The sequence below is a fragment of the Pelobates fuscus genome, chromosome 3 (genome assembly GCF_036172605.1).
Source record: "Pelobates fuscus isolate aPelFus1 chromosome 3, aPelFus1.pri, whole genome shotgun sequence".
NCBI lineage: Eukaryota > Metazoa > Chordata > Amphibia > Anura > Pelobatidae > Pelobates > Pelobates fuscus.
Window position 1 is genome coordinate 49,934,199 of NC_086319.1, and position 25,104 is coordinate 49,959,302.

Here is a 25,104-nt window from a genome sequence, read left to right on the forward strand (position 1 = left end):
AATCCCGAAATGGGCCCGCCATTCGGCCCAGCGCCACTTCCTTCGCCAGTTTTTCCCTGACCACCCCTGGATATTCAGAAACAGATCTCAGGTTTCTGCAAAAACCGGAGACCTGCCGAGGCCGGTGAGGGATCCAAAACCCCTGCCCAAATCCCTCTAGCAATAAGGCAGCCGCCTTCTTATTCCTATAACGATTTAGCCATGGGCGCATCGCGTCGACGTCCACCGGCGTCTTCGCTCTTAGCGCCCACGGAGTCCCCTTTGTCGCCAGTTTTGGCTCGTTTGAAGCATTTTGAAGCGGGGTGAGACCCACCGCACCCCGAACACTCATGCTTGAAGCGGCAACTAGACCCGAATTTGCATTGGCCATCGTTATATTGCCAACAGCAGCCTGTTTTTCGTTGCCCGGCCGACGCTGCGGTTGAAGAACCCGCGCCGGCCCCCCCAAGAAAGGACGACAGGCCCCCTTGATGTGAGGCTGGGCGGGTCATGATAGCTAACCACAAGCCAATGTCCATTTGATCCCAGCCCATGGAAGGCCGAACCGCTAAACGTTGGCGGAACTGCTCATCATACCGCCACCAACCTAAACCGCCGTACACCCGACAAGCGGTCCATATGACGTCCTGGTAGCAGAATAGGGAAGAACATTTGGCGGGAGTCTTCTCACCTATCACGCTGGCTAAGATCGAAAAGGCTCGGATCCAGTTTCCGAAAGTTTTCGGAATCTTCCGGTACCGAAACTTTTCTTTGTCCTTTTCGGACTCTTTAGCGTCAGCGTCAACCCGGGGAAGATCTTCCATAGGGAGGAGAGAAAAAATTTCAACAAATTCCCCCTTGTCTATTTTGGCGCGCAATTCCGGCGTGAGATGGAGGCCCAGAGGGCCTGACCAGCACATGTACGCCGCACCGTGCGCAGCCGGAGCAACCCCCAGACCCGAGAGAGCAGCGGCGTCCCCGGCCGTGCCCACTGCAGATTCCGGCGTCACCGGCAGTAACGCCGAGGTTGAGGGGATGGGGGCCTGTGTTATATTAGCGGGCATTGGCGCCGCGACTGCAGAAGGATCAGACCCTGCGGAACCTGCCCAACCCGCCCGAAGTTGGTTATCTAACGACACCGGGGGGGAAGCCCCGGGGCGATAACCCCGCTCAAGGGTTAGCAAAACCTGCTTCATCGCCTGGAGTACAGAACCCAATTCTTGCACCTCCCCTGCGCCAGCGCCCCCCAAACCCGACCCCGTTATACCAGAGTACTCACCTGCAGGAGCTGAATTGGCAGGTAGTAGCGGGACCTCAACATGCCCACCAGGCTGCAACGGCCCCAAGGGAACTGCGACCGCAGGAAGCACTGCACCAGTCACAGCATCGGGGGACCGACTTGTCAGCCGACCAGGGGTGACCTGTGAAGACAGGACAGGTGAAAAAGAACCCTGCCCACCCAACCCAGGTAACTGGGGACCCGCAGAAGTGGTAAATACTGTGTGTAAAACTGGCATGGCAGGAGGAGCCCCAGAGGGGGCAGCATGGACCATGGGTAATGGCGGGGCAGATGCAGAGGGCATCAGACCCATAGGGAGGGGGCCAAGGGGGGTAGGATGGGCAGGAGATAGTGTTGGAAGAGCTTGATGGGCGGCAGAGGATGATGAGAATGCAAGATGAACGGATGAGGTTGATGGGAGTGCATGCTGTCCGGCTGAGGATGATGGGAGTGCATGCTGGCCGGATGAGGATGATGGGAGTGCATGCTGGCCGGATGAGGATGATGGGAGTGCATGCTGGCCGGATGAAGCTGATGGGAGTGCCTGTTGAACGGCTGAGGCTGATGGGAGTGTGGTAGTGGCCGGGCCAGGGGAGACAGAGCGGGGAGGATGATAAGGGGGGGGGCTGTGCCCACGAGTAGCCGGACCTGGCTCCATGCCCCGACCCCCCGAACCCCCCAACCCCCTACTGGTTGCCCTGCCGCCTCGCGGCCTACTCACCACTCCTGAAGAAGAGCCGGCCGCCGACCTCACTTGCTCGCGCTCCGCCTGGGATCCACCATGAGCCGAGCGCCTGTCAGGTGCTCGGGTTGTCGCCATTGTTGAGCTGGAGAGTGATCTCGCGGACGACCTCCTGGAGGCCCGCGAGATCACAGGAGCAGGAACCGGCGCGGGATGGCCATCACCTCCCCGAGAAGCGGCAGCCGCACGGGTAGCTCTAGACCGCCTCGGGGAGGAGGCGACAGGCTGCACTGACACGTTGCCGCCCGCGGCCGCGGGGGACCTGGCGCGCGGGCCGGCAACGGGGCTCCTGCTCCTACCCCTCACCCGACCCTCCCGCGAGGGGCTATAACGGGTAGGAGGACGCGCCCGGCGGCGCGGAGTACCCTGGCTGCCGACAGAGGGAGCAGCTACCAGGGAGGCACCCTGCAGCCTTACCAGCTGGGCCTGCAGGTGCCGGCCACCGTCCTGGAGGGCCTCAGCCCGAAGAGCAGCAAGGATTCCGTCAATATCCATGCTTCTGGCCGTGGGGTAAGCAAAGCAACACAATAATAGGAAAGAGATTGTCACCTTGCCGTTATTTTAAGATGGCTGAGGTGAAGGGGACAAAATGTCCGTTATTTATACAACCCCACCCAAACCCTTAACCTAAATGCCACACCCATTTTACACCCACACCCACCACACCCACACATGCCTCCTATCCGGCTAGCTTTCAGCCCGCCTCCTCTGGGCCTAATTACTTATTACTGCAACTATTTGCAAAACAAAACAACAAAACATTGTGTATACAAAACCATGTACTGCATCGGGCTATACATCTAACAAACCACTTGGCAAGTTCAGGGGACTCCCATTGAAAAGAATTTAGAATGTCTGACGGCGGTTACTTCCTATACTAGTCAGGAAGCTTCAGACCCTGGAGATTTGCTACAAATGTTGGAATTTCAAAGTTGAGTATTGGATATCAGACCCAGTATCAGAATAGTATGTTTATATATAAAGCCAGGATTACATCTTCCTTCTGATTTACATTTATTTTGCTAATATCTTAAATGGATTGGAGTTAAAGTTTAAATTACTAAGTAACTGTGTCATGCATAATAAACTATAAATACATTGCCATGGAATTTGTAGAAAGTAAATTCAAAGAAGTGGTATTTAAAATGTATTTTGTTATTTGGGTAAAATTCAGGTTAGGAAACTTGCAAATAAGCCGATGAATGTAATAAAGTTTGATAAGTTCATATGTAGAGGGAAATCCACTAAGTAAATATACTGCCTATTTTTATTGTATAATATCATTTAATTATGTACCCCTAAACGTTCCTTTCTGCAGTTTTTTTTCAGGAAACTGATCATCCTTCTCTGATTGTCACTGAAACCATGAGCAGTCTGAGATCGCTCAGCCAATCCCTGGATTCGAATAGCATGTATGGGACAGACAATGACCACCATAACTTACTGCAACTTGGTGTCATTCAGTTAATAAAAAAGAAAAAAAAGCAAATTAAAGGGACACACCAAGCACCATAACAACTAAAGCTTCTTATAGTGTTTATGGTGCAAGGGAATTATGAACACAGGCCTTTTGATTATTGCCAATCTGCTTTTAACATATTTCACAAAAACCTGGGCCTCAAGGGCAGACAAAATTCACCCTCTGTGCTTTCAATATTTGTTTATATTCTTTATCCGGCCAGATTATATCTATGGATTAGAAAGCCGCAGTTTACAATGCTGAATCACCATTAACTTCTTTTACACAATCGTTCTTTTAATTTACAAATATAACCTCTACAATCACAGTTAGGTGTTGGATGATTGTGCACACCGAGTAGATTTTGATGTACCAAAATAAAATAAAAAAAATGGAGCACACGTGTAAATCGAATGCATCTGGATTTATTTGATTTGATTTCTTACATGTAAAGTACATTTTTGCCTGTTAGATTCGTTTGATTCCTTACTTTGTCTTATATTCATATTCCATGTCTGCAAATTCTCTCTTTCGTCTAAATGAGAATGTTTCCTTTTCTTTGTTGGTGAATACGACACACTTAAAACATAAAAAAAGACAATATGAGACACTGAGGTTTTTAATAAAATTTCAATTATTCAACAGCTTTTGTGTGCAAAATAATATTTTATTGACAAACTCGGTTAGTGTAATGTTTAAATGATAAAGAGGACCTTTTATCACATGAATCCTGTGACGATACGGGCCTGGTGTCTCTGGCACTGAAGGTGCACCAGTTCATGCATGCTATCATCCTTGGGTTTCTTTTACCTAACTTGCACCACTAACTGCTCCACTTAATGCTAGGACTCAGCTTTGGTAGCGTATCCACTGGCAATCCAGGATATACTGCAGAGTTGACTCTGGATACTACAGGATATTCTACTATTGAACTAGTAATACTCTATAGTGGGCGATAGATGACTGTAGGAATAGTTACTTCAAGAAAGAGTCAAACAAGTGTCTTCTTGCTGCAAGTAGGAGCTACTGACTATTTTACAGGAACCATGGTTTTTAAACACTTAGCACATAATATACACCTATATTATTCGTTACAATTCTCTTCCACCTTTCTGCATGTCCAAAGGGCTCTCTAGATCGGCTTGGAAGATATCTAGCATGACAGTCTGTATCACAAGCTCTTTTTGGTCCCCGCTGGAGGGGAGAGGCTATGCCTCTTGTGCCATGTGACACATCAAAGTCCCTTTTGTCACAAAAACCTAACCTCAACGGGACCATCTTGCACGGCCATGCATTGATACCACACTTGTAGTGAATGATAATATATACTAGTGCACAACGTCTGGAGTGCCGAAGGTTGCCTAGTCTTGTTCTAGATTATTCTTAATTCTTAATATTGCCAGTGGGCATGCTTTTTGAAATCTGATGAAGTACAAAGTATTCTGATTTAATATATATAACATAAATCAGTACATCATGGGCATTGCTGGGGAGAAGCTTAAATGTGGGTTTTTAGCCATATATCCTTTTCAGGGCGGATACGGACCCTTTTTATCTCCTTCTCTACGTGGATGAAGTATTTGCTGTGGAATCTTTGAGTTAGATACATACACATCTTCTTTATACTAATACAGTTATGGTGGTGGTGAATACCAGTGGGATAGCGTGAAGACTCTGTCACCTCAACCGGAGCTGCAATACCAAAGACCCAAACATGAAGAAACATAGGTCTCTAACTTGCATACTCAGCAGCAGATAGGGACAGAATAAAACTGTCTGTAAGGAGAAAACAAAGCCACAGCCTGACCTAACATGGGTACAGGGCCCAGTTGTTCCTTCTCCAACATTCAGATGCTGCTATGTGGGGTGTGGGATATTGGGGAAGGGAGTGTGATATTGGGAAAGGGAGTGGATTTCAATGATAGTGGGTGAAGGGTGATGACTTTGGAGGATATTGGGCAATGGTTAAGGATGTTGGAGAAAGGAGTGGCTGTAGGAGAAATTGTTATATTACCATCATCAGTCAAAAGTCCTGGGTATTTTTGAAACTTAGCAACAGACATGCAATTGATCAAACAACACATTCAACGCACTAACCAAAAACCAATTCCAGACATCGCCATAGCGTTAAACTTTCTGCAGCCTTCTATTTGTACGCTGAAAATTCAGCGCTATTTAGCAAGATGCCACTTATTTCATGTGCTAGCGTTATTTGCAATTTTTATATTGAAGATCATATTTTGTTTTCATAGATTTTATTATAATCCAAAACAGTGTCTATTCACGAGGGAGCACATTGTGAACAAGCAAAGCACCATGCATAGAGGCATCAAGTTTATTGATTGATCAGGATTTGATATTTAAGACACAGACTGTGGTTCTTGTGCGCACTTCAACATTCTAAAGAATTTGCTTAAAATGTTAAACCCATGTTTTAAAGTTCTGTTTTCAAGAAAGAAAGTTAAACAGTACCATCTGGTGGAGATGAAAAGATATTGCATCATACGCAGTCGATGCATGTATTCTCGTAGAAACAGATAATATTGCAGGTCCTATCGTTATGCTTAATAACTAATTATTCAGATTTTGGGTCGGTGTATAAAAATGATGTGTTAGACCAATCATTACTACAAATGTCTTCTAAAAACAGCTCCCAGGGAAGATAATTTATTTCAGATGTGAAATATATACTACCCCAATCTAGATTTACAGGTGAAAATTCACAAATAGACTCATTTTTAAAATCAAAACTATTACGCAAGTATGATACATATAACACAATCCCTTATGTCCAACATCCTGAAATTAAAAAAAAAAAACTAAAAAGATTTTAAAAAACATACTGCATGTATCATGAGATTTTTGTGAAAATAAATTTTTATTTTGTTTTTTTTCCTTTATAAAGTAAGGTGCAGAAAGTAAAATAGGAGTTCTTTTTTGGAACCTTACACTGGTCCTGTACCCACTACTTATGTAGTACAGTTTCTGCAGTATGGCCTTACAATAGGTGGAATTTTTTACGGCAAGAGCAGGTGCTATTCCGGGACAAAGAGCTAAATAAGGAGCAATCACTGTGAAAACCAATAGAATGTCTGGCAGTATTTAGCATTTTGCACCCAATTAGCACCTGCTTTGTCCCTCTATGACCTTCTTGACCCCAGAGCCTGATGGTTTTACATCAACTTCATGCTATACAGATAGCACTGCATTGCTCTATCCCACCAGAGTTTATAGGGCATGTATTGGCACCCTAATGATATCAGGGTGTACACTAGTGTTATGTAATGCTGGATCACCCCTTTCCTCATTGCCAGGAATCAAATTATCTAATTATTTTTTTTTTTTTAAATGTATTATCTCGAAGAACATTTTAGAACTATTATTTTTTAATGAGGAGCCCTCCCAATATCACAAATTATATAACCTAGCAGTCATGAAAACGTTCAGGTGGTTAATATCTGTTGAGTTAAACTTAAAATAAGCATTAGATGGGGGGCGGGGCCTGACTGCAGAGCTGAGAGGAAGCAAGCCTCAGCAGCTCCTCCTGAGTACAATGATTACTGTAGAATTTAACTACCCTAATGACAATTCAGCGAAGCAGAAAGATCATCAAATGAGGGGTGACTTCAAGCAGCATAAAATGATATCACCAGAGCAGCAGTTGGGCCAACCCTCGCCCAACAGGAGACTGAGGCCTACAAGCAGGGCAGGCGCAGGAGAGGTGGCCGCTCTCCTGCTGCCTTTGGACGGGTGGGGGTCATCCCGGTCTGCCTTTTGGAAGAGAGCACTCACTGACAACCGACTCCTGGGCACATATCAGATAGGTGGAAGCCACGAAGCCGAACCAAGATGGCCGACGGCACCACTTCCAACACGATGCCATCCACACCCAGCGACTAGGCAGCAGCTTTCCAAGCACGATTTGACACTGTATGCCAGTGATTCTGGGAACGCTTGGAGAACAGGCGCCAGCCACCAGCCCCAACACAGGTCTGCTTTATGACCAGAGCAACACAGGCACAACAGCCAGCCAAGAAGCTGTCCTCAGTATGGCTAAAGACCGAGGCGCAGCCGGAGGGGCACCGACCAGGCAAAGCATCCAACGGAGCTACCTACTCTCACCATGATGGCCCATTGGGGACTAGAGCCACCCGGGGGGCATCCCCCAATCACCACCCACACCTGCAAAGGAGAGCGCGACGCCAGCAGAAATATGCAGCCCCACACCGGGGAAGGACTCAGCCCCAGTAAAGAGGCAAGTCCGTGGACTAGTGGTAAAGGCTCACAGAAAGTCCCCGAACAGGAGGGGTGCTTCACCGGCACTGCGCTGTGAAGCTCAAGCGGAGGCACAGGATATCAGGGCGCAGCTGAAGGGGCACGCCGTCATCCTTTCCAGGCACGCCAACAAGACCTCCAGAGTGGGCATTGGCTGAAACGGCATGGACTGTCTCGTTATGTGGCCCACAGCTTTTGACCCGGCTCTCACAGTGAGGACTCTCTCCACCTACTAGAGGCAACAAACGCTGACTAGCTTAATGTGTGTATTTATGGTGTTTTAGATGCTGAACTAATGTAGACAAGTTAAGTCTCCTTTGATAACTGAAACGTACATGTGGCCTATAATGTTTTGCAGATCAGTCGCTTGGCATGGTGCTGACACAAAATATGATTATTATAACTAGCCTGTGCCTTAAATAGCAGCCAAGAGGACCTACCTAGATAGCACTCATACATTATACTGTATATAACATGCGACTAAACAAGGTTTTTGTCTTGCTTCTGCACGGGCTGTGTATGTCTCACTTAAAGGGACACTCCAGGCACCCAGACCACTTCAGCTCATTGGAGTGGTCTGGGTGCCAACTCCCACTACCCTTAACCCTGCAAGTGTAATTATTGCAGTTTTTTTAAAACTGCAATATTTACCTTGCAGGGTTAAGTCCTCCCCTAGTGGCTGTCTATTAGACAGCCACTAGAGGACACTTCCTGCTTCATAGCACAGGTTTTCTGTGCTAGAGCGTCGCTGGACGTCCTCACGCTGTGTGAGGACCTCCAGCGTCGCTCTATTCCCCATAGGGAAGCATTGAAATTCATTTTCAATGCTTTCCTATGGGGTGCGCTAATGCGCATGCGCGGCATTGCCGCGCATGCGCATTAGGTCTCCTCGGCCGGCGGGCGAGATCAGTCTCGCCCACCGGCCGACGTAACCAGAAGGAGGAGCGGCGGGGGAGGAGGAAGCAGCGACGTGGGACCTGTCGCTGCCCCTGGTAAGTGACTGAAGGGGTTTTCACCCCTTCAGTAACCGGGGATTGGTGGGTGGGAGGGAGAGGGACCCTCCAGTGCCAGAAAAACGGATCGTTTTTCTGGCACTGGAGTTTCCCTTTAACTTGCCACAGCCTAACCCTAAGAACCCCATTCCAGACACGCCTGGTTTATAAGACTCGGGCTAACACACCCTTAAACGTAGAGATATACCTATATCCAGGTTCAGCATGTGTAAGGTTCTAATATGTACCAGATGTTTAACCCCTTAAGGACCAAACTTCTGGAATAAAAGGGAATCATGACATGTCACACATGTCATGTGTCCTTAAGGGGTTAAATATTACCAAGTTTTATATTACTTATAGGAGGCTATGTCAAACCACGTTTAAACAAATCTTATTAACAAATTCTTGTTTGACACACCTATATTTAAGTTTAAGCAAAGTTCAGAATGTTTGTTGTATGCACTCGTGTTTCTCACAATATTAAAAAAAAAAAAAAAAAAGTGCAAGCTCACTGTAATACCCCAAACGTAACGCTTATTATGGGGCCAGAGGATTGCCGTTGGGGTACCTCAGGCGTGTATGTAATTACTTTACGCACTGCAAAAAAAAATAAAAAAATTCGATTTTGAAAGACCACCCTCAATCTTGCATTCTATATAGATAATAAAACAAATCTAATTTCGGGAAAAAACACGATGAACAATATTAAGAAATCTGATATGTACCTTTTGATCATCACAAAATAAAGTTACAAAAAAGTTTATAATCATCGCAAAAATCTAATCGCTTTCACATATAGATTATGCTTTAATATTTAGTAGTATAATAACTATGTACCGGTATATTATATTTTGTCTGGTGTGAGGAGTAAAATTCCACAGGCAGAAGCCAACAATATACTGGGCAATTCATTAAACTCTAAATCACCATAAACCACTATTCCAAATGGTATTAAACCATCCAGTATGGGGCCATTCAGAATACAACATTGGGATATTGTTCCAACTATTTAACAATGTCTTGGTTTTGCAATAAGGCTTTGAATGTACCTAAATATGGCGTGGATTTCAGCTGGACCGAAAGCTGTTGGACGCCTGAAATCCAAACTTGATTTAGGTAAAACTCGACTATTTGCCTACTGGTAGCAGCAGGTGGGGGCATATCTACTGAACATTAAGAATTAGCCACTGGGTAGCCATTGCTAGAAATTTTAAATAACAGAGGGAGCCAAGCCCCACCCGTACATTCACCCATGTGCATCAGGTGAGGGACTTTAAATTAAATAATGGGAGTAGACAAATCACTGTTCACCCCCTTCCCCTACCTGCCTAGTCTTGAGAGAAGTGAGACTTACCTGTCAGAGATTCTGATTGGTTGGCTTACATGTCAAAAGAAAGACGTCTGGGGGCAGAGCCAGCTCTCGGCATGAACGTTCGCATACCTACTGCTCTCTGTCGACCGCAGCCCAATAAGGCCCAAAATCAGCCGCAAGAAGGACCCTACCACACTGCAGACAGCCTGCTAACATTCCTCCATCGATGGGGAGAAAAACTAAAAAAACGCGCCCGGATCGCTCGCGGTTCACGGCCGATATCGGCAACCTGCTGAGGAGACTGCATGGTGCGGCGGGACCCAACATGGCGTCTGACTTCGAGGATTACTCTGGGAGCTTGGACGACACATCCCTCCACTGCCCTGAGACATTGGGCTTCAAGGGACCTTCCAAACCCACACAACCGACGGCAGGTCTCCCAGTTACCACAGAGATACTTACCTCTCTCCTGATCGACCTACGCCAGTCACTCTCCACGGAGATCTCCCAGGTAAGGGAGGATGTTAAGGGGTTCACTGATCGCCTCTCAGCAGTGGAGCAAACCACTCAGGCACAGGCAGCACAAATGACAGAGCTACAGAATCAGGTCAAAGACCTCTCCTCAGCTCACACTACACTCACCCACCAACTAGCAGCTATGGAAGACAAAAGGAGGTGGAAGCATATCAAAATTAGTGGGCTCTCAGATGCTGTATCCCCAGCTGAGCTTCCCCATCTCCTAAGAAGGCTTTTTGCGGCCCTCTTGTCCCCTAAACAAGCTAAAGGGGTGCAGCTGGATGGCATGTTCTGCCTACCCAAGTCACCACAACTCGCAAGCTCTGCAACAGGTGAACTCCTGGTCAAATTTAAAAATGGGCAAGACAAGGCTGCTTTAATGGGCACCATCAAAGGAAAGAATCCCTACCGCTTTGAAGACATGGACTTAACGTTCTACTCTGATCTCTCGCGCACAACCCTGTGCCTTATAATCACCCACATGGCCTACAAATGCGTGCACAACAAAAATAAATAAAAAAAATTTAAAAAGAAAGACGTCTGAAGTAAATATACATTTTTTTCAGGTATTATTTTCATTGTGCCCCCTCACCATTATTACCGAGAAGAGGGTAGGTAGGGAACTTTTATTTGAATGGGAGGGGTGACTTAGGGCTTGGGGGGCACTAGTTACCTGAGGGGGGGGGGCATTTAAGGACACTTATGCCCATGTCCACTCATGTATTTTCATATTGACCCCCCAGCTATTCGGGGAGGATATTAGGATTTTTGCCCCCTCCCTCATTGTTGTAAAACCTTTCAACTTATTAACTGGTACTCACTGAAAATACTTTGTGGGAGATCTACGCTTTAATCTGATTGATTTGCTTTATTTTCTTTCTGTGAATATTCTATTCAGTTCTGCTGTGTATATTCCTTACACTAGATAAAACATGCCTCTATTTTAATTGAATAAATGGAGTAGTTGGATACCCAAAAAAAGGGGAAGCAACTGGGTGTGTGTCTGGGGGCGACCAAGACAGGGGGTAACCCTCACATGCATGTGTTAGTTGAGAAGTAGACCTAGATAGGTCAAACGAGATAGGGCGCCCCCTAGTGCATAGCTATATATATGTACAGTGAATTATAAAACGTAACCTTTAATGGTGGCTGTTGAATAAAAAAAAACCCTTGTGGAGAGTTTTAGACAAAACTGACTAGCTAATCTTCCAAGGAAACTATACAGGTCGGTTACCAGACTTGAACTATCCTTCCTACTGCTACCTAACACGTGTTTCGGCGCTACAGAACGCGCCTTCGCCTTTCCTTGGAAGATTAGCTAGTCAGTTTTTCTGGGCTATGCACCTTTGAACGATTTGAATAAGGGGACGGGGAAATCGTGGGTGACGGGGTTGTTTGGTATATTTTTCGTCAGATCTCGTCATTCTCCATGCTGGTTTATTTCTGTGGAGAACTGACCAATAGATCTGAAGTTTTCCCCTCCCATTGTTTGTTCCCGTCCTCCAGCAACAGCAGTGCAGTAGATGGTATACAGATTGTTACATTGTATCCATCGATCTGCTAAACTCTGACTAGCCTTCGATTACATTGTTGATAAAACCGCTTCTGTCACTATTTTTTGTCACAGGTTTTCCCATGTGTATATATACTTGGTGTTGCAAGCAAGCACCACACTGGGACTGTACATAGTGACTACAGGATTGGTTTAACTTCTTCATTTTTACATTATACAATCCCGTGAAGGATTGCTTCTGTGAGACGGAATATACAGGTTGGGGGGATCTGTAGCTGTACTGAGCTTTACATCCTGTGGGCAACACCCCTAGGATATTTATCCCCAATCCAGACACTCATCCTCCTATTTTAAGTTTACTATTATTTTCTTTTGTCTAAAACTCTCCACAAGGGGTTTTTTTTATTCAACAGCCACCATTAAAGGTTACGTTTTATAATTCACTGTACATATATATAGCTATGCACTAGGGGGCGCCCTATCTCGTTTGACCTATCTAGGTCTACTTCTCTATTTTAATTGGCTGCAAAAGGTACGTTTCTTTCAGAGACTGAGAATCAGGAACATGTTGAAATGTAAGAGGGGGTGGCTAAGGAGGCTGGGTTATACTGCTGAAATCGGCAAAACATTTTACAGCACTGCAGGAAAACTACACAGAATGGAAAGAAGAGAAACTAACCAGAGGTATTTCAATTCATTAGCTTTAATTTATGCTTAACTTGTTTAGCTGCCTGGAGTGTCCCTTTAATTTACTAACTGGACATTGCAGGCCTAAAAAAACAATGAAAATCATATTTATATTTAAAAGCTACATATTCATAAATATATATGTGATTATTTGTGCTCTGCCAGTAATGTTTAGTGAGTGCATGTAGCTGTGTAAAAGCATGCAGGGTTAACGATACTCTTAGAAGTGGTTATGGTAAAGGGGGGATACGTTTAGATAGCGGTTATTGTCAGGGTTAGATTGCATAGGGTGTTCAGTGCTGAGAAGTTTGACAGCTTGAGAGGGGTTAGTATAAAGGCTGTTTAGTATTATTCGGTTTAGTGTCGGTGAATTTATATTCATTATTTTGGTACAGGGGTGATGAGTTTTTAGGAGGATTTAAACATAGGATTAAGGTAAAAGGTTTATTTTTAGGTTTAGGCTTTGAGTGCTGGAGTTTGAAGAGTCTTTTGCAAAGTACTCATATGTCTTCCGTAGACCAGTCAGTCTCCTAGATTGATATTGAGTTGCAGGAGCTGTTATACATTTTGAATCACTCAGAGCTTTACCTGCTACTCCTGCAAGGCATTTACTGAGTGAGAGGCTATAATTGGGCAGATGGGAAATGATCCCTTCCACTTCCTGTCCAGCCTCACACAGAGAGACTGGAGTTGCTGGGACAGCTTTAAGTTGTACACCTTCTATAACTGTTCCTGTAGGTCTTCTGTAACGGCTTGCTGGACTACAGAGGACACTATCCAAGGCTCTGGGTACTTATCTCTTTCCACCAGCCTATGTAAGTTCAAAAAAGCACATTATAAGTAATGAAAACAGGAGCCCCCTATATGGACTCCTATGGATATAATATATATCTCTAGGGCAGTGAGGGAGAAGACCACAGAAGTTTACACTGGCCAAGTCGCTGACCTGTGTTTCCCCTTACGTCATAGTCAGAGAAGTAGGGGAATATTTGACAAATTGCCTCTCTACTAGTAAATGTATGTCTGTCTGTCTGCGAAATATTTGATTTCAATATGATGAATATAAATGCAACAATTACAAATCCTTTGATTGCAGAGTTTTTGCAGGTTTGGGTTTTCACTTTATTTATTTGCTAGATCAATTTATATATTTTTGGACAATTTTTTTCATATTGTTTGGCGTTATAAACATATGTCAGATGTTCAGGTTTTTGTTTCACTATGCTTTCTTTCCAATATTAGCTCAGAATCTGATTTATTTAATGTGAGTTTGATATTACTTTTTATCGCTATTTTACATTTATTTACTGAGCGGTTCTTGATATTTATCTTTTCTGCTTCAGTTACTAGTAGTGAGAAGATTTTTACTCGATCTATAGAGAAACCGGTGCCAAGAAAACAAATTAAACAGCTAATCTTCCTCAATCTTGAATCATTGTCTCCTAGACAAAGTACAAATCTTTAAATATATATTATTAAATTAATATATTTTGTGAGCTAATACTAATATTTTTCTTACTATGGTTTTACAGTATGTACAACTAACTGTAAAATAAAAAAATACAAAATGTTTAATTTGATAAACTTAACCAACTATTGTCAGTCTTTCCAAAACCCAGCAAGATATACAAATTGTTTCTGTTGTGCTTAGCACAGCTGAGGGGGTAACACTCTATGCAATCAAGAGACATGCTTTGTGATTCACTAATTATGAGAATTGCTGGGAATTCATTGTGAATTTAAGAATCATAGCTGCTGCTTTGGAGAATGTTTGCGTTTCAGCTATTTAAAGTTTGAAATTACTTTTGAATTTTACTTTGAATTCCTGACAATCTAGGCACGAATGATAATGAAGTTTTGTGGCTTACTGTTTTTTTATATAAAATAAATAATATCCCTCTACAGGAATTTTCTGAAAGGCATATTTGAGAAAGAAAAAACTGTAAAACTACTTAATGCGTTAAAGACCCATCATGTAGGGACGGGGCCTGACCACCAAAACGATCGGACACATCACAAGCGAACGCCGAGAGAAATGATGTAAGTCCGTGATTTTATCTACTTATTACTTGTATCTCTGATCTTCCACGGGTTGCCTGAGGCCTGGTACTCTTGTGGGCTCCAGGTTAAACTTGGTGGTTCTCATCCATGCCGGTCCTGCGGCCTATGTGTGTTCTACTTCAAGTGGCGTGAGGCTGACGATCCCTCTACCACTGGACTCTCTGATCCGCAGTTACGGCCTGGGGTCATTCTCTCCCACCCACTGGTGAGGGTTATCCTGGCACTTACCTCTCGTGTCATTGTGCTGAGTATTCTGACAATCTGGCTGCAGGAGGGAAACCTTTTGTGTAATGGTGGACGGCACCAGAGACCAGGACTCTCCCACTCTGGCTCCCACAAACTGGACCAATTGTTTGCTGTCTTTTGGTCCAAGCATCCTCCAGCGAACGACAAGCTGCCTGCGAACCCGACTCGAGGGACCTATGAAGGGTCGAGCATTTTATGCATCTCCATGGTGGATGGTGCGCTCCTGTGGCAGAGACATAGCTGAGACATGGCGTGTCCCTGCCTCCTAGGCCCACAGAAGCCTGCGGAGATTTAAGTATGTCTTACTGGCGACCAGCAGGCGACCAGCAGTAAATCCTTCTCAGCCTTTGACTCAGTCCTAGCTAGCATGGGTTAAATTCATGTTTTAGTTTTGCTCTAAAACCCATACCTACCATGCTTTATGTTATCTACTTAAATACTTTAAAAATAGTGCAGTAATTCAGACATGCATAGTGATCACTTGTTGTTGATAATAATAATATGTAATGTTAACCATTGAGATGTCCTTGATATTCTGTGATATCTGCAATGCACTACAAAAGTAAAGAATAAAAAAAATACCCATCATGTAGATTGTATACATTGATTGGCAAGTGTTCAAGTGTTTAAAAATAGTGCAGTAATTCAGACATGCATAGTATACATTGATTGACAAGTGTTCAAATGTAATAATGTGGTGGAATCTCGGTAAAAATTAATTTAGTAGGCCGAGATTACCACGTGGCATGTGTACGTGCATATGCTGACGTATCGATCAGTTGGTTGCACGAGGCAAGATACGATCAGTAGTGTACGGAGCATGTGCAAGAATACAGGATGTAGTATTCCCCTCCTCCACTGTGCTGGACAAGCCATGCGGTCAAGCAGGAAGTTAATTCTTATTTGTATTGATTGGTCAAGAGAATGTGCGGGTGGAGCTTAATATGGGAGGAGTTATGTGCCTATATAAGGAGCCTGCACTATTGTCCGGGGCTCAGAACTTGCTGTATTTTGGTGACGTTAGTCCCTCTGAGTCCCGATCGGTGATCCAATAAAGAATCTCTTCCTTCCTGAAGAAACCTGTGTCCATCTCTCTGTGCTTCGCTTCCGTCAGTTTCTCCGGTATCATTTGGTGCATTGGCCGGGAAGCTCATCGTTCAACGGTAGCTGAGAGCCAGAGGCGTGAGACGGTCTATCTTTGCCCACGTTCTCTACGGCTGCACCCCTGAACTTCTGCGTGGACCTCCCTTCGTCTCGGCGCCACTGGTCTGTTGTCCAGGAGATCATCGGCCTCTACGTAAGAAGTGCTGGGGTGTCCCCGTCGATGAGTGTGAACTCAGGTTCAGGAACGAGGAGGTAAGACAACTGCTGTTTTAGACGGCAGACCCACTAGGGGTATACCGATTGTGCGGTAGGCCCATAAGGGGTTATTTGTGTATGGAATCTGCCCCCTCTGTCGGAGGGAAGGAGCGAAGGCGCACCGCTCAATCGAACGCTCTTTAGTCAGACCGTTTGATTTGGTTAGTCAGGCGGGGTCCTGTGTAAATAGCCCTAGCCGGACACCGGTGTCTTGTCTAGACTAGCGTTCTAGGGTGTATATTACGTTCGCTAGGTCGGAGGGACCGGGAGACTAAGCGGCGCCTGTGTAAATTCGGTTCGCTAGCTCTCAACCTATCTTGGCTAAGTGGGAAGGCGTGTAAATTTGGAACCCACTAGATTTTTGATAGTAATCGACTAAGAGGCGCCTGTGTAAATTCGGTCCTCTAGCTCGCTATATGTGGTGCTTGGGCAGTGTGGCTAACCAAAATGGGTGTATATAGTTTTAGGTAGTCCATTCAAGGTACTGGCCAATAGTTTAGTTGGGAATTGTAAATGTGATAAAGATTGTTTAGTAAAGTGTATATCTTGTTAGATAGCGCGAGCTCAGCCGTCTAGTGAGAGTGTTAATAGTGTGTTGCTGTATTATAGTGCACGGTACCATAACCCTGTATATTTACTGACACTGTATATAAGTACTAATCATTGTCGTCCATTGCATGTTTAACACCATAACCACTAATAATTGTATTGTGACCTTAACTTGTGCTTTGACCTATGCTAACCGTACTGTAACCGCTATTTGTAAAAGACGATGTTACTGGGGTGTGTTATAGACGGGTAATTCGTATATAGAGAATTATAGCGTGGGTGACTGTATAGTTTCGCCAAAGGGCATAATATTGATTATCTAGTGACTGGTGTAACAGCTGTGTGTGTACGGGAATTCCCTGAGTGTTTATTGTGTTATCGTGTACGTTTCACTTGGTAACTGTACCACGTGGTGCTGTTGCCAGAGGAAACGGGTGTGACCGTTGAATAGTACGCGTGCATAGTATTCGTTGTCAGCGACGTTCCATTGACAAGTATGGGCGCGTCACAGTCAACGATTCCGGATCCCTTAGGTTGTATGGTGAAGAATTTTAAAAAGGGATTCAAAACTTGTGATTTTGGGGTTAAAATGTCTCCTGTACGTTTGGTCACTTTGTGTACTAGGGAGTGGCCTACTTTGGTTGCGGCATGGCCGCCACGTGGCAGTTTGGATCCAACTCTGGTACAGCGCTTACACGTGGCTGTATCGGGTAGGCCTGAACTTTACGGCCAGTTTCCTTATATTGATTGTTGGAGACAGGCCGTAAATGACTCGCCAAAATGGATTCAGACATGCCACGAGGAGCAATGTCGCCTCATGGTGGCTAGGACTTGTTTGTCCACTAGGACTGGTGTTAGGCCCATTTTGGACACGCCCCCTGAGTCCGAGATCCCTTTGCCGCCCCCTTACTTTCCGTTAAGAGGAAGTGACGCAAATGCAGGAAGTCCTGCAACCCTTCCCTCATTGCCCTCATCCACTTCCGCTTCCTCCTCCAGTACAGAATCCACCCCCTCTCGTACTAAATCTCCCCTTCCGGAACCAGAGCCAATCCCCATTAGATCCGAATATCCTGATTTGGCGCCACTTCAGACTTCCGGTCAAGCTTCTTCTAGCTCGGCTCGAAGTGTTTTATTTACTACCTCTTCCCAAAACCAAGCTCCCACATCCTCATGCCCTATTTCTCCCCGACTGGAACCCATAACTGACGCCCCTCTACGTAGCCCCATACAAACCCGACAACTGACCGGTACCCAACAATTAAAACATTATCAGATGCCTCTTCGTCTGAATCCCGGGTCAGCCTATATCGATGCCGCAGGCCAAATGGCACATGCTGACCCAGTCTTCGTATATGTCCCGTTCACGACAACCGATCTCTTAAATTGGAAGACCCACAATTCCTCGTATACTGAGAAACCACAAGCTATGACTGATCTGTTCACCTCAATAGTACAGACACATAACCCGACATGGGCTGATTGCCAGCAGTTATTAATGACTTTGTTTAACAATGAGGAAAGGACAAGAATTAATCAAGCGGCCATTAAAGCGCTAGAGGATAAAGCCCGTACTTTGAATCAAGCCAATCCATCAGCATGGGCCGCAACACATTATCCCAACACCGATCCCGATTGGAATGTAAATGGTGCTGATATGGTTCAACTCAGAGCCTATAGAGACGCTATAATTGCTGGCATGAAAGCCAGAGGAAAGAAAGCCATTAATATGTCGAAGACAGTTGAGGTGATTCAGAAAAGTGATGAAGCGCCCAGTGTCTTTTATGACCGATTATTGGAGGCATACCGCTTGTATACCCCCTTTAATCCGGAAGACGCAGATAATTCCCGAATGGTGAACTCCGCCTTTGTCAGCCAAGCTTACGGAGATATTAAGCGCAAGCTACAGAAGTTAGAAGGGTTTGCAGGTATGTCCATCACCCAACTAATGGAGGTAGCGAATAAGGTGTATATGAATAGGGAAACAGAAAATAAGAAAGAGGAAGAGCGCAAGATGCGTAAAAAGGCAGATATGCTAGCGGTAGCGATCGCAGGCGTAGATAGACGGGGCCCAGATAGAGGCGATAGTAGATGGAGTAGGGAGCCTTGAGTAGGAATCAGTGCGCGTATTGCAAGGAAGAAGGGCATTGGAGGCAGGGGCGGGCTGGGCCGGGGGGCAGGGAGGCAATTGCCCCCCAGGCCGCCCGAAATTCTTTTAGGACCGGCCGCGGCGGGCCGGCCCTTTAAATGCTGCAGCCGCCGAGCAGCAGCTTTTCCCTCCCTCCCCTCCCCTGTAGGTGGCCGAGCTGCACTCCGGACCGCGGTCCCGGCCGGAGTGATGGGAAGGTGCACACTGAGTGTGCACTTCCTGTCAGTCCGGCCGGGTACAGGAAACAGAAACTCCTGTTCCGCGCGGAACAGGAGTTTCTGTTTCCTGTACCCGGCCGGACTGACAGGAAGGTGCACACTGAGCACCTTCCTATCACTCCGGCCGGGACCGCGGACCGGAGTGCAGCTCGGCCACCTACAGGGGAGGGGGTAAGAAGAAGGGGGGGGAGGGGGAGAGTAAAAAGAGGGGAGGGGGGAGAGTAAAAAGAGGGGAGGGGGGGAGAGTAAAAAGACGGGAGGGGGGGAGAGTAAAAAGAGGGGAGGGAGGGGGGGAGAGTAAAAAGAGGGGAGGGGGGGGAGAGTAAGAAGAGGGGAGGGAGGGGGGAGAGTAAGAAGAAGGGGGGAGTAAGAAGAGGGGAGGGGGGAGTAAGAAGAGGGGAGGGGGGAGTAAGAGGGGCGGGGGGAGTAAGAGGGGCGGGGGGAGTAAGAAGAGGGAAGAGAGGGAGTAAGAAGAGGGAAGAGAGAGAGTAAGAAGAGGGGAGGGGGGATAATACGAGGGGGGAGTAAGAAGAAGGGGAGATAAGAAAAAGAGGGGGGTAAGAAGAAGAAGGGGGGAGTAAGAACAAGAGTGGGGAGTAATTAGAAGAGGGGGTAAGAAGAAGAAGGGGGAGTAAGAAGAAGAGGGGGGAGTAAGAAGAAGAGGGGGGAGTAAAAAGAAGAAGGGGGTAAGAAGAAGAAGGGGGGTAAGAAGAAGAAGGGAGTAATAAGAAGAAGGGGGTAAGAAGAACAAGGGGGGGAGTAAGAAGAACACAGGGAGGAGGGATGGTAAGAAGAACACAGGGGGGGGGGTGAGAACACACAGAGGGAGGAGTGAGAAGAACACAGGGAGGGTGGAGGGGGGATGAGAAGAGCACAGGGAGGGTGGGTGAGTGTGAGAAGAGACCGCTAGGGGAGGGTGGGGGAGAGGAGAGACCACTAAGGGGCAGGGGAGAGCTCTAAGGGACAGAAGGGACAGCTCTATAGGACAGGGGGCAAGACAGGGAGGTCTTTAACACTCCGCGCGCACACACACACACACACACAATGCATCCCTATACATACACAGAAACACACAATGCATCCCGATACATACACAGAAACACACAATGCATCCCTATACATACACAGAAACAGAACAGGCTTCCCTTACACACAGAGAAACACACAATGCATCCATTACACACACACACAATGCAACCCTTACACACAAAGACAATGCATCATTTGCACACATACACAGAAACATACACTGCAAACCCTTACACACACATGCAAACACACACACTGTTTTTCTTACATACACACAGAAACACAATGCATCTCTTACACTCAATGCACACACATACAGACACACACCTTGCATCCCTTATGCATACAAACACAGATTCACACAATGCATCCCTCACACACAACCAGAAACACATAATACATCCCTTATACACAAATACACACTGTTCCACTACACACAAACACACTGCATCACCTGCACAAACTGGTATCCCTATACACTACATACCATAAGCACACATATTAGATAACACATAACACATCCCCTACACACTCCACTCCCTGTGAGCGAGCTCATGGGTGGGTGGAACATATAAGTGGACTTATGAGTGGGCCTTATGGGCATACTCACCGTCAGGCACTGGAGCCCAGACCTTGAGCTGTGTAAGAGGCCCCCAAAAAATGGAGCTGCTTCCAATTCTCCCAGAACGTTGAATTTTGTTCTACACCAGACCAGTGGAGCCAAACTGCAGCCCATCATCATCCTCATCCAATTGTAAGTAGGCAATCTAGTATATTATTAGTGACACTAATCTATAATTTACCTCACATTAAAGGGACACTATAGCTTAATGAAGTGGTTCTGGTGTCTATAGCTGGTCCCTGCAGGCTTTTTAATGTAAACACACACTGTGTGCAGCACTGGCGTTAGTTCATATGGCAGATCATATGGGTGGGGCATTGTGATGTCACATGGGGGGGTGGCGCAATGGGCCACTTGACTGGTATTGCCCCCCAGGCCTAAGGCTGCCAGCCCTCCCCTGATTGGAGGAACGAATGTCCACAAAGAGAGCAGTACGAGAGAGACCAACCCAGGGCAGGTTATGGAAACTTTAGAGGCAGAGCGAGAGGTAGAGGAGGCCCCGGAGGGAGTAATGGTAATAGAGGGAGCAATGGGAACAGAGGAAGTGTTAGGGAAGATAGGTATTTACCAGCAGCGCAAAGGTCCCGCGATAGAGAAGGCAGGGACTTTGTAGGATTGGCTGACACGGTCATGGAGGACTATTGATACCGACCGGGCTCCATCCCCCTTGGTCGAGCGGAGCCTATGGTCGATGTATCAATAGGGGGAAAAAGGAGTGCGTTCATGATCGACACTGGTGCTGAACATTCAGTGGTGACTAATCTAGTTGCTCCTCCATCTGGAAGGACTATTACTGTAATAGGAGCAACTGGAAGAAGTGCTGAAAAACCGGTTCTTAAAAGTCGACTCTGTACATTGGGAGGCCACGTAGTAAAACATCAATTCCTTTATATGCCTGAATGTCCAGTCCAATTGCTGGGACGTGATATGCTATCTAAATTACAAGCGCAGATTACGTTCCTACCAAATGGAACAACATCCTTAAAGTTTAATGGACCCTCAGGTATTATGACATTATCCGTACCAAAGGAAGAAGAGTGGCGACTTAATACAGCGATGACTAGCCAAAACCCTAGGAGTGATGAGTCCTTATTCAACATACCAGGAGTTTGGGCAGAGAACAACCCACCAGGACTGGCCCGCAATATTCCACCTATTAAAATTGAACTAAAACTTGGGGTTTATCCAGTAAGCCTAAGACAATACCACATCCCGCAGAAGAATATCCAATCTTATCTGGATAAGTTCATACGGTATGGTATCCTAAAATTCTGTACTTCCCCCTGGAACACCCCATTGCTGCCTGTTCAAAAGCCCAGTACAGATGAGTATCGACCTGTGCAGGACTTGAGAGCAGTCAATGATGCGGTTGTTAGTATACATCCAGTTGTGCCCAATCCATATAACCTGCTTGCTTTAATTCCGGGCGGGGCTACTTACTTTACAGTCTTAGACCTCAAAGATGCCTTCTTTTGCCTCCGAATTGCCGCAGAAAGTCAATGTATTTTCGCTTTCCAATGGGAGAACGCTGTAACGGGCTCAAAACGCCAAATGACCTGGACAAGACTGCCCCAAGGGTTTAAAAATTCACCTACCCTATTTGGTTCAGCTCTAAGTCAAGATCTACTGGATTTCGAGTCCATCCCAGGAGAGTGTGTATTGTTACAATATGTAGATGACTTGTTGATAGCAGCAGTTACAAAGGAAATATGTCAGCAAGCAACGCACGATCTACTACACATTCTCTGGAAGGCAGGATACAAGGTGTCTAGAAAGAAGGCTCAGTTGTGTTTGCCAACTGTCAAATATCTGGGATTCCATATCTCTGAAGGTCAAAGAATTATGGGGCCAGAGAGAAAAGAAGCTGTGTGCCAAATACAGATACCCAAGAATAGAAGACAAGTGCGAGAATTCTTGGGGGCAGCAGGCTTCTGTAGGATATGGATTCCCAGCTACGCGATACTGGCAAAACCTCTGTATGCAGCTATCAAAGGTACAGAGCACGACCCCTTCTTATGGACTCAAGAACAGCAAACGGCATTTGAAGATGTGAAGAAGGCTTTGATGAGTGCCCCAGCATTAGGTCTACCTGATCACACACGACCATTCTACCTGTATGTACATGAGCAAAGAAGAATGGCTGTGGGAGTATTGACACAGTACTTGGGATCATGGCAAAGACCTGTTGCCTATATGTCTAAGCAACTGGATGCAGTGGCCAGCGGACTTCCACCTTGTCTAAGAGCCGTAGCTGCAGCCGCCCTGCTAGTAGCTGAAGCCGATAAACTCACTCTGGGTCAAGAACTTTATGTACGAGTCCCACATGCAGTACAGACGTTGTTGGATTACAAAGGAAATCATTGGTTTAGTAACAGCCGTATGACTAAGTATCAAGCAATGTTGTGTGAAAACCCAAGAGTGCATTTAGAGACTGTAAACACCTTAAATCCAGCTACCCTTTTGCCACAACCTACTGAAAGTCAACATGATTGTTTGGAAGTAATGGATGAAGTATTTTCAAGTAGACCAGATCTTCGTGATTTTCCCATCCAGAACCCCGATGTTCAATATTATACCGACGGCAGTAGTTATGTGAAAGAAGGGATCCGCTATGCAGGATATGCAGTAACAACAATAGACAAGGTGATAGAAGCTCGGCCACTGGCGAAAGGAACATCAGCACAAAAGGCAGAATTGATAGCACTGACACGAGCGTTACAAATGGCTGAAGGTTTAAGAGTGAACATCTACACGGACTCCAAATATGCGTTTTTAACCACTCATGCCCACGGAGCTTTGTATAAAGAAAGAGGACTACTGAATTCAGAAGGCAAAGAAATCAAATATGCAGCTGAAATCCTACAACTATTGGAAGCAGTGTGGGAGCCGAAAGAAGTCGGTATCATACATTGTCGAGCGCATCTGAGAGGAGATGGTGATGTAACCAAAGGAAATCGGATGGCAGATAGTGCAGCTAAGCGTGCCGCTGAATCGGGAAGACAGGAATATGTGGGGCATATAGCTGCCCTTATACCAACTCCACTGTCTCAATGGACTCCAGTTTATACAGCTCAAGAAGAGGAGTGGTTAAAGACTGAACCTGGAAAGTATTTGGAGAACAAATGGTATCAGTTAGAAGATGGAAGAATAGTCATTCCAGCATCACTAGCGGTAGAAATTGTCCAAAATTATCACAACGGGACACATTCTGGGAGAGACAGCACAGAAGAATCTCTCAGAAAACATTTCTACATACCAAGATTGTCCAACTTGACTCAGGCCATTGTACGAAGATGTGTAACGTGTGCTAAAAATAATGCAAGACAAGGACCAGTAAAGCCACCAGGAGTCCAGTTTATGGGGGGACTCCCCATGTCCGATTTACAAATTGACTATACAGTAATGCCTAAATCGGGTGGACATCGTTACCTGCTGGTAATTGTGTGCACCTATTCAGGCTGGGTAGAAGCATGTCCTACTCGTACAGAGAAAGCAGGAGAAGTTGTGAGATTCCTGCTACGAGAAATAATACCCCGATATGGACTACCCTGTTCTATAGGATCGGACAATGGTCCAGCTTTTGTTCATCAGTGCCTACAACAACTGACTCATATGCTTGGTATAAAGTGGAGGCTTCATACGGCATATAGACCCCAGAGTTCTGGTAAGGTAGAGAGAATGAATAGAACTATTAAGAATCAGTTGGCTAAAATGTGTCAGGAAACCCAACTTAAGTGGAACGTTCTCTTACCCATAGCTCTATTGCGAATCCGCAGTACCCCTACCAGAAGGATGGGCCTCTCTCCTTTTGAAATCATGTATGGGCGACCACCTCCCGTACTTGGTAACTTAAGGGGGGACTTGAGTCAGTTGGGAGAAGGAATTACCCGGCAGCAGGTTGTAGAGTTGGGTAAGACTATGGAGGAGGTACAGAAATGGGTACAAGATAGATTACCTGTGAATATTTATCCCCCTGTTCATAGTTACCATCCAGGAGACCAAGTGTGGATTAAAGAGTGGAATAATGTACCGTTAGGGCCCAAGTGGAGAGGTCCTTATGTTGTTCTTTTGTCTACCCCTACAGCGATAAAAGTAGCCGAAGTGACTCCGTGGATAC

At 45.8% G+C, this 25,104-nt stretch overlaps 1 protein-coding gene across 1 annotated transcript in view; it reads right to left on the reverse strand.

Annotated features, from left to right (window-relative positions):
- Nucleotides 1-25,104, reverse strand: part of MYRFL (myelin regulatory factor like) — a 161,560-nt gene that overhangs the window by 72,249 nt on the left and 64,207 nt on the right. The window contains exon 6 of the mRNA XM_063447015.1: nt 3,950-4,038. Coding sequence (XP_063303085.1) covers nt 3,950-4,038 — 89 coding nt within the window. The remainder of the gene's footprint in view (nt 1-3,949; nt 4,039-25,104) is intronic.